This window comes from Rhipicephalus sanguineus, chromosome 5, assembly GCF_013339695.2.
Source record: "Rhipicephalus sanguineus isolate Rsan-2018 chromosome 5, BIME_Rsan_1.4, whole genome shotgun sequence".
Lineage (NCBI taxonomy): Eukaryota > Metazoa > Arthropoda > Arachnida > Ixodida > Ixodidae > Rhipicephalus > Rhipicephalus sanguineus.
The window spans coordinates 159,306,232-159,316,766 of record NC_051180.1 but is presented as its reverse complement, the minus strand read 5'-3'; the positions used below and the strand labels follow the sequence as shown (position 1 = coordinate 159,316,766).

Here is a 10,535-nt window from a genome sequence, read left to right as displayed (position 1 = left end):
TGACTACATGTTCTGAAGGCTTGCGCACAGCCAAGGGGCACCAATCCCAGGTGAAACATCTTGCAGCAACCACTGTAGGCAAAATGGTGGTTGTATCGAAAAGACCATGGGTAGTAGCCACCCACCTCTGACAAGCAGCACAGAGTAAAGAGTTGTTGCTTGCGGCATACCGTTGGAAAAACCGCAGTCAATGTGATCATCGATAGCAGTGACTCTGTTGCATACATGCTTTCAAAACTAAATGCATGTGGAGTCAAAACGAAACTACCATTTGCAGCAGCAGCTGCAGACGAAAATGCCGTCACTATAAACATGATCATTGGTAGACTTGAAGGTACAAGGCTAACAGAGCGGTACAATCGGCGTCAAATGAAACCCGAACAGCAGCAAGCATTCGCAGTGGTATAGTGCACACTGTCCAGCTGTCACCATGGACAGGCACGCATATACAGTAGTACCTCGTTAACTTGAAGTACAGTCGACGTCCGATTTCCCGGACCCTCAAGGGACCGCGAAAACGTCCGGAAAATCGGGCAGTCCAGAAAAACGAATGCACGTGAAAACGCACCTTTGTGGTAGGTATTTTTCGCTGACTGAGAGGGTCACGGCCGGAGTACAAGATTCCCATTGCAATTCAGCCAATGCATCGTTTAGGTGGCTCTGAAAAGAGCCGTTTATATAAAAAAAAAAACAAAAAAAAATACGACATGGCCGGCGCTACCTCATAGGTCAGCACTTGGGCGCAAAGAAGTCTCTTATTTTCTTTTGCACGGCGTTCCGCTTGCCCGCGATCATGTCTGCCTCAATTTCATTCAACGTCATGTTGCCGCTGTACACCGATGACAGTGTCATCCGTGCTCGCGTCAACTCCGAGCTCGTTGGTGTAGTGTTATCGGTTCACTCGAGAATACGACGCAGTCATGGCATGAGCGCCGGTCAAGCCCGCAGTACGACAACCGGTCGCCACTGAACCCAAACAACAACTTTATTCTACTCCGTACATCACGTACATCAAGGAGGGGGGCGCCACCTATTAGCACAATAGTAGCGACCTCTACATATCCCTCCTCTCTGCACGTTCGGCAGTCATAAGTTCAGACGGTCCGGTTGGACCACGCGTCGGCCACTACGCGTGCACACAACACCATCGCGACCACCAACACCACCATCACTATCACCACCATCACCACCAACACGATCACCAGCCCGTCCCGAGTCGTTCGTCGTTACCGTGGTACTTGGAGGACCTTGAGATGGCTGAGCTACTTGCGGCTGTGGCTCGGTTGTTTCTGATGAAGCTTGTGGTGGCAACGATGCTGGAACAAAGGGGACGAGGTGACACCTGTTACGCTGCAAGATACCGCCTTGTCCTGTTTCTATTATGTAGCTCCTAGGTCTCTGTGCTGGGCTTAACACAGTGCCCTTTACATTTTCTGGCCGCACCCAGACTTGTTGTCCTACGGGAAGCTGCCTTTGATGCCTGGCCCGATGACGCCGATTGTAGTTCCTTTCCTGCTTTCTTTGGTAGGATGCGTTCCTCGACGCTACTGCGTCTTTTGGTGGCACGCTTGGATGTAGCAATTCTTCCTTTTTAGGGACTTTGGTCCTTAGCCGACGACCCATCAAGAGCTGAGCTGGGCTAAAACCGTTGACACCTGGGGTATCCCTGTAACACAGGAGAGCCATGTGAGGGTCTTTTGCCTTGGTGAAGAGTTTTTTGACCGTCCTGACCATTTTCTCCACTTCCCCATTTGATTGGGCGTAGTGGGGACTGCTTGTCGTATGGACAAAGCCATACGAGGAAGCGAAGGTTGCGAAGTCTCGTGACGAGAATGGCGGGCCATTGTCAGACCGAATTTCCTCCGGTATCCCATGGCGGGCGGACATGCTCTTTAGCACATCCACGACAACTTGCGCAGTTGTGCTCCTCAAGGTTATCACCTCTGGGTACCTGGAGTAGTAATCAACTACCAGGAGGAAAGTTTGCCCACAGAAGTGAAATAGGTCCATGCCGAGAAGTTGCCACGGGCGATCTGGGAGAGGTGTCGGTACAAGTGGCTCAGCGAAGTTAACTCGTGTGAGAGCGCATGTCTCACAGTTGGCGACCAGAGAGGTAATGTCATTGGAGATGCCAGGCCACCATACCGAATCTCGCGCCAAGGCTTTGCTTCTGTTACAGCCTTGGTGTCCCTCGTGTAGTAGTGCCAAGACTGTAGACCGAAGTGACGATGGGATCACCAAACGGGTACCTTTGAGCAGTACGCCGTCGCACACAGAAAGTTGATCAACCACCGATGAATACTTGGAGATGTGTAATGGCAGCTTGTTTTTCCGAGGCCACCCCCGCTGACAGAAGGAGATTAATGTAGTGCATTCACCATCCGAAGTTTGTGCTCGACGAACTTCCTGCACATTTAGGGGCAAAACTTCAAACGTGGCAGCCACTGTTTCTGCAACATAGAGCTCCATCACATCAAGGGTTGTGCGAGCCACAGTTTCTGTGTTAAGGATTTGCACAGCATCCGCAGAAGATTCGTTCGGGTTGTTGATGCGAGAGAGAGTATCCGCTGTAGCCAAAAGCTTACCAGGTACATGAAGTACCTTAAATTGATAAGGCATTGCTTTAATCCGCAGCCTTTGTATTCTAGGAGGCAACATGTCGAGCTCCATCTTACCAAAGAGAGAGACAAGGGGTAGGTGATCTGTCTCAACATCCAGTGGGATGCCACGCACAAATTCGTCGAACCTCCAGAGAGCCCAGGTTATAGCCAATGCTTCCTTTTCAGTATGGCTATATCTCTGCTCCGTCTTCGTCATTGCTCTGGAAGCAAAAGCGACAGGACGGCGCTCGCCTGATGGCTGCATCTGCAGCAGAACTGCCCCAAGTCCAAACGAACTAGCATCAGCTGAGACAGTGGTGGCATACGACGGATTGTACTTGGCCATACACCTATCGGATGACAGTATCTCCTTCACCTTGACAAATGCGGCCTCTTGTTCGTGCTCCCAAGTCCAACTTGAAGACTTGTTGAGGAGGGCTCTGATTGGAGCGGTTATTTCCGAGATGTGTGGCAAGAACCTAGCAAGATGATTGATCATCCCGAGAAGACGCCTGACGCCTGCAACGTCTTTTGGAGCTTCCATGGTCTTGATGGCTGCTACCTTGGCTGGGTCCGGCTTGATGCCTTGAGCGGACACGATTACTCCAAGGAACGGCACTTCCGAAACACCGAATAAGCATTTGTTCTTGTTCAGCGTGACCCCAGCCTCAGCAAGACGGGACAGAACCTGGTTCAGTCGGACCTCATGTTCCTCTCTAGTGCGTCCGAAAACGAGTATATCATCGATCATATTGGCTACCCCTTCCTGTCCTTCAAGAATTCTGGCCATCTGCTTCTGAAAATACTCGGGCGCTGAGGTTATACCAAACGGAAGGCGGCAGAAGCAGTACCGGCCAAAAGGGGTTATAAAGGTCGTGAGCTCTTGAGAGTCCGTCGTCAGTTTCACTTGGTGGAAACTCGCTGTGGCGTCCAGCTTGGAGAACACCATTGCATCTCCGATAAGCCCGAGGACTTGTTCGACCGTTGGGAGGATGTGGCGTTCTCGAAGTACGACTTCATTCAGCCGGGTTAAGTCAACACAAAGGCGGTAATCTCCTGACGCTTTAGGAACACTACCAGTCCAGAACACCACGGCGTTGGATTGTCGACGCGGCGAATCACTCCGTCACTTTCGAGCTTGTTGAGCTCGCGCCTCACGGTTTCGTGTAGCGGAATGGGAATGCGACAAGGCACGCTGAGGGAAAATGGTGTAGCACCAGGCTTCAAGCGGATTCGATATTCCTCCTTGAGAGTGCCAAGTCCGCGGAACAAGTCAGCTTGAAGTGATGCCTCAGGGGCCTGCACGCCGCCAAGGAATTTCACAACGTCGAGGGCTTGTATAGCCGGAAGTCCCAGAAGAGGGACAGAGAGCGATTCAATGACAAAGAGTCGCTGCAAGGACGTCTTCCCGCGCCAACGAAGTTGGGCTGTATATGAACCGAGTACCCGCAATGGTTGACCTGCAGGACCGGTAAGTACCGTGTCAACCTTGTCCAGCTTGGCTGGAAGCTTGGGGAAGTCTTCGGGTATAGCAGAGACTTCGGCGCCAGAGTCAACTTTAAATTGCATCGTGTACTCGTCCACGGTGACGTCCACTAATAAAGACTTGGCCCCCGCCCCGACGGTGCTCAGGTGAATAGAGCCGACTTTTTGTTTCGATTTCCGCGAGCGACAAACTTCCGCGAAGTGCCCCTTCTTTTTGCAAAAGTTGCAGAGCGAGCTGCGTGCCGGGCATTGCGTTCGAGGATGAGCCGCGCTGCCACAGAATCCGCAGGTGGGCGTGTCTGCGTTCTGATGGTCGAAAGAAGGCTTCGCGTTCCGGTGATGTCGAGCGGCCTTCTGCATCTTTGTAGCGTCCAGTTGCAAAGCGTTGGGACTATAACTTGCTCCAGCTTGCGACTGCCGCTTTTCTTTTTCCGCGTCTTCCGCCTGGCGTGCTTGCGTCCAAGCCTCTTTGAGAGTGAGTTTAGCGTTTCTGCAGAGCTGGTCTGAAAGACGCGAGTCGCGCAAGCCGACGACGAATCTGTCACGTACTAGCCTTTCTTCAACTTGCACTGAAGGATAGGCGCAGCGTTTCACCATCCTGCATAACTCGGCATAGTATCCGTCAACGCTCTCGCCTGGCTGCTGTACGCGTCTGTGAAAACGGGACGACTCGTATAGTTCGTTGCTTGGATGCACGAAATGCTCAGTGAAACGGTCTACCACGGTCTCGTACGAAGTGAGGGACGCCGCATCGAGCGAAAATGTGTCGAGGAGCGGACGCGCTTCGGGGCCCATGCAATATAAGAGCGAGCGCACCTGTGTTTCCTCCGGTGCATTTTTGAGACCCGAGATGGCTGCGTAGTCCTCGAAGCGACTTTTCCACGTCGGCGAGGTCCCCGCGTTGCCGAAGTCGAACGGCTCCGGCGTCTGAAGGTTGACGCCCACCCACTTCGGGCTTGGCTGCTCGGTAGGCATGATACGGATGATGGGTAAGCGCGACGTCGGTGCTCGACCACTTCTGACACCATGTAGTGTTATCGGTTCACTCGAGAATACGACGCAGTCATGGCATGAGCGCCGGTCAAGCCCGCAGTAAGACAACCGGTCTTGCAGCGACTTCTACAGCGACCTCTGCATCTCCCCCCGGAAAGGGGGGAGATGTAGAGGTCGCTACTATTGTGCTAATAGGTGGCGCCCCCCTCCTTGATGTACGTGATGTACGGAGTAGAATAAAGTTGTTGTTTGGGTTCAGTGGCGACCGGTCGTCTTACTGCGGGCTTGACCGGCGCTCATGCCATGACTGCGTCGTATTCTCGAGTGAACCGATAACACTACAGTTGGCTGTGTAGGAGCTGGCTCTTCGTTCTCTGTGTCGGATCGTCGGAATCCTCCGTAACTTGATGAATGATTTCATCATCCGTCAACTCCACACATAGCTCGAGGTCTTTGTCAGCGTCGGCGAAGCCCTCAAAGGTTATCCCGGCTGGAATTGACAAGCCGGCAGGCAGCGCGCAGATCGTCGAAGGCAACGTCCGCGGATGGCAGTTCGTCACACACGCTGTCCACTTGGGGAGAGACAGCCGTCTCGGCGTCGAGTGTGAAGCCCGCGTGGCGAAAACAGTTCCGCAGAGTCTCTTGCGTAACCGCCTTCCACGATTCCGCTAGCATGCCGACGGCAGACCTGAGGTTGACAGCGTAGCTTTTCCCGCTGTCGGAGCAGAGCACCATGCGGCTGAGCACGCGTGATTTGTAATGATGCTTCAAGTTACGAATCGCGCCTTGGTCCATCGGCTGCAGGATTGCTGTGGTGTTCGGCGGCAGAAATTCAATCTGTACAGCCTTTAGGTCCTTGATGTGGCCATGCGCAGCGCAGTTATCCACAAACAGCAGAATTCTTCGATTTTGCTGCTCGAACCTTCTGTCCAGCTTGCGCACGTACGCTTCGAATAGCTGCTGCGTTACCCACGCCTTCTTGTTAGCTTCATAGAGAACAGGCAGAGTTACTGCCCCCTTGAAACATCTTGGATGCTTCGACTTGCCTATTACAAGTAACGGAAGCTTCTCGCTGCCTGACATGTTGCTGCCAACGAGGACAGTGAGCCGCTCCTTGCTGTGCTTGCCGCCGTGGCAGGGGTCACCAGCAAATGCAAGCGTTTTCTCTGGCAGCAGCTTGTAAAACAGTCCAGTTTCGTCGCAGTTGAAAATATCATTAGGTGGAAACTGCTGAAGCAAGGACTGCAGCTTTCCATCCCGATATTCGGCGACAACGGAATCGTCGACGGCGCCGCTTTCTCCGCACATCTTCTTGAACTTCAAGTCATTGCAGCTCTTGAAATTTCGAAGCCATCCGTCGCTGAACTTGAAGTCCTTCACGTTCATCTGAAGCGCGAAAACCTCCGCCTTCTGCTTCAGGATTTTGCCTGACACCGGGATTTTCTTAGCGATCATGGCACTGAGCCACACGAGGAGCGCTTCCTCGAGCTGCAGGTAAACACCGTGACTCGCATTCTTCTTTTTAGCCCCGGTTGATTTGGCAGCCACTTCCAAGATCTTTGCCTTGTTTTTGATGAAGTCCAATACAGTTTGCTTCGAAATTCCGAACTCCCTCCCCACCTCTGTCTGCGACCGAGCGCTTTGGACTTGTTTAATGATGGCGGCTTTCTTCTCCATCATGAGCCTACGAGGGGGCTTTGTGCGCTTCGAAGGTGCGGACGAAGACGAAGGAGCAGTCAGTGCCATCGCTGTAAACGGCGAATCTGCTCGACGAAAAGCTAGGAACTCGGTGGATGCTGAAGGTCGGGAAACGTGATCACTGAAGATAGCGCGCAGCAGCAAACGATCAACCGCAGACACGACCGCAGAGCTGGCAGAGCTGACAAAACAACATGTGAACGAACACAGTGAGGTTTGGCTTGGCTAAGCTACGGCTGGCAACGGATTGACATGGGCTGTTTCGAGGTTAAGGCAGCTGCGGCGCGGTGCGGCGGTGCTGCTGGCCACACCTGCGATGCGATTATGGTGGGTTTGAGGATATGAAAACAACCAAAATGGCGGCGTCGGTGGTGACTTTGGGTCGGCAGTTAACAGTAAAAAGTCCGGGAAATCGGATGGCGAAGGCTATAAGCGTCCGGAATTTCAGGCTTTTTAATACATTGACTCTATGGGGAACTTGACGGTGCCACAGATGAGTCCGGGAAATCGGGCGTGTCCGGAATTTCGGGCGTCCGGGAAATCGGACGTCGACTGTAGTAAAAACCAGAAAGAAGTTCGAGATAAGCAGATTTTCGAGGTGAGCAAAGTTGTGCAAATTCCATTGAGAAATCCAATTCTATCTAAACACATTGTCACTACTGACCAGTTTCCTAACAGGAGTGCCTAACTGGCTCTTTGTAAAGGTTTTAAAGAAAAATAGTGACATACCAGAGCTATCAACGAGCTGTGCTTTTCGGCACTGCCTTTTTATTTGCTGCAGAAAGACCGACTAAGGCTGCTCTGCCTCTCGGTAATACTAGCACCTAGCAAAGCTTTCTCGAGTTGCTTAACACATCACATTTGGCGATCGTCCTCGTCGCTGCACTTAACTTTATTTCGCGTCAAGCGGAGCATGTTTCGGCTGATGTCATCACCCCTTGAGTAGCTGCACCGACACTGCCGCGATCACAGTGTGTGACGCCACGTTGTTTCGCTTTAAGAAAATGGTCAAACTAGCCGATGTTGCAGGTGAGATCGGTGTAGCCTACCGCTAAGTCCAGAGAATCGGCCTTCTGTGGAAGGCTGGCTCCTCTCACACGATACAGCCACACCATCGGCACCGTTTTGACGTCTGGAAACTCGAATCCACTTCTCTCATTAAGGCTACCTGTCTTTGCAGCATCAGTGACTTGCTCTGCTGTGGCACCATTATCCTCACCATATCGCACGGCCAACGAAAAAATCTGCGCGACATGCCTTCCGTAAATAAAAAGATACTGAAATCACATCTCTGACAGTCAACAAAACGAAGTGAAGACCGTGCTCTCTTGCAAAACCTGTCTCTGTGCGCGTCTATAGCGTCACATGACGTGACACAGGGTTGCTTGACAAAGTTGTTATGCCGCTAGGCTCAGACTTCACATTCGGGAACAGTATCCGCTTTGTCGTAAGTGCGGCTGCCCCGCAGAAACCTTGTGAAACGGTTCGGCGGCAAAGTTCTTCTTCTTCCACTCTCAGTCAAGATTTCGAGAAACCTGAAAGTCGGCACGGAAATACTTTGAGATAAAAGGCAATAAATACATCGCTCCTATGAGAAATCGTTCATTACAATGGAAAATTTCAACTTACATGATTTTTCGAGATATATGAGAGTTCGGGTTAATGAGATATTACTGTATGCGCAGTGCTGCCGAACTGGATGTGCGTGCCTGTCCACGGTGATGACTGGAGGTCGCCCACTACACTAAAAGCTCTGTTTGAGGCCCGTGTACTTAGATTTAGGTGCATGTTAAAGAACCCCAGGTGGCCAAAATTTCCGGATCCCTCCACTACGGTGTCTCTCATTATCATATCGTGGTTTTAATACGTTAAACCCCAAATATTATTATTGTTATTATTATCACTTTCGTGGTGCTTCGTGCTTGGCACACTCTAGGGGTTCAGGGAGTAACTTGGGGAGGGGCTGGATTTGTTTTCGTTAGCGAAAGTTCAATGCCGATAAATTGTGCATGCACTAGCCGTTCCATAAGAGAGCGAGTCGTAATTATTTGATTTTCGAAATTCTGATGCAATGAAATTTTGCAACAGCGAACTTGTCCGTGTTCGGTGTTAAAAGGAGTGTAGCGTGTTCTATGCGTCCCACTACGACATATATGGGACACATGGAATTTCGGCAACTGCAGCATGCCCGACAGGTTTAGTTCCTCTGCAATCAATCTTGGCAGCGCGAAACGAAGTGGTTGCGGAGGCCTCATAGAAAGAAGCGCATGGTTGAGATCAGCTCCTCTAGGTGCCGCAACGATACCAGCCGTTGACATTTTATTCTTCAGTATGCCAATAATCTGCAGTCACCAAGAAGTGTGCTGACAAACAAAAAAGTATCGTAGAACAATTGTAAGTGTAAACACGGGAAATATGGTGGTGTCTTCAGGGTTGAAGTTACCGCCGCACACGCAGGGATCCTGGCATTGATTGCATTGCGAGAGCCCGGTGCCCACTGCACGGACGAGCTGAAGTAGTGTACTAGGATGCTCTAGCTGAAGTGACTCTGCTCGAAAGTTGCCTTACACAACGTCTCAGCTTTACATGTCATCAACTGCTAGAGTTGCAACACACAACGCAGCTAGGGCAATTTATGGTGTCTGAGAAAACGAACCTCGAGGTAAATACTGTCACGCAGCTTGTGTCAACATGGAGCACGTAATACAGGCAGATAATACTTGCTGTCCACTAGAGGCCCCCAAATCTAGTATAATATTGAGATTGTGTATTCTTTGTTACTGCCTTTTTTAAACAAAAAAAAATTTCAACCACAAAGAACAGCGTTTGTTCACAATTAGGCTAGAAAAATAGTGGTGTACTCTGGACATATCCAGTCAGATCAATCACCTTTCCTACGTATATCGGAATAATGCTACGTATAATAAAAGTGGGCAATTGAAAACTCGTTTTTTATGAGCCGCTGCTGTGATCCGTAGTACTTTGCGAGTGTAAAGTCTTCTAATAAATTACACACTGACGTGTGGCGTGATGTCATGCCACGTGATCCGCTGCGGAGAGATGTGCCAGCTGCGCTTGCTCGGAGCGTCACCGCAGTGGTACCACATGACCATGTGAAAGGGTCCCTAAATCACCCAGAGGTTGTTAGTTGTGGCATTGCAGTTGTGCACAAGTCTACAATGAATGCTAGTGGAGTTTGATAATTGAAATGTGGCCCCGACTTGTTTTCGCTGTTTCCTTTGCTACACTCCTTTCATCGGCTTGTCTCGGGAGTGCTCCTTCTCGCCATGCATGAAAAGAGCTGGGAATGTGCGCACCTTTCGCTTGTTATAGCTAGGCTTACAAGAGTTCAGCTAGTTTTTCTTGCTCACTCACCTTGCAATTAGCATGCATTGCTAATTTGGCGGCTTTGTAGGCAGGCAATCGGCGTTATTTGTGACTGTTAGTGATATAAAAATGCAAATTTTCAACTACAAGCAACGAACGCAGCAGATATTTTCAGCCATAGACAAACAAATAGTAGGAATTAATTGAGCTTATGCATGGAGTGATTTGAAATAACTGGCTTTAAGATACTCTAATCTGTTGAGAACATAGTAGGCCTACCAAAAAATTTAAACCTGTTTGAATTAACTGAAATTTACAACTGTTATAGCTTGAATGGTTGAGGGTGGTGAAAAATTGTCACTAACGAAGATAGCAAACAAGTTGGCATGTCATTATGGTCTAAACAAACGAATCTGCCATTCAAAATGTGCA

The 10,535-nt window shown here is 50.4% G+C and overlaps 1 protein-coding gene across 1 annotated transcript; it reads right to left on the bottom strand.

Moving 5' to 3' along the window:
• Positions 1–3,629: 3,629 nt before the first annotated feature.
• LOC125758646 (tigger transposable element-derived protein 4-like) lies at positions 3,630–6,824 on the bottom strand. Its single transcript, XM_049416068.1, has 3 exons — positions 5,643–6,824; positions 4,902–5,045; positions 3,630–3,899 (listed from the first exon to the last, which is right to left on the bottom strand). The coding sequence occupies exons 1-3, from the start codon at positions 6,822–6,824 to the stop codon at positions 3,630–3,632; spliced, it is 1,596 nt and encodes a 531-aa protein (XP_049272025.1).
• Positions 6,825–10,535: the final 3,711 nt, after the last annotated feature.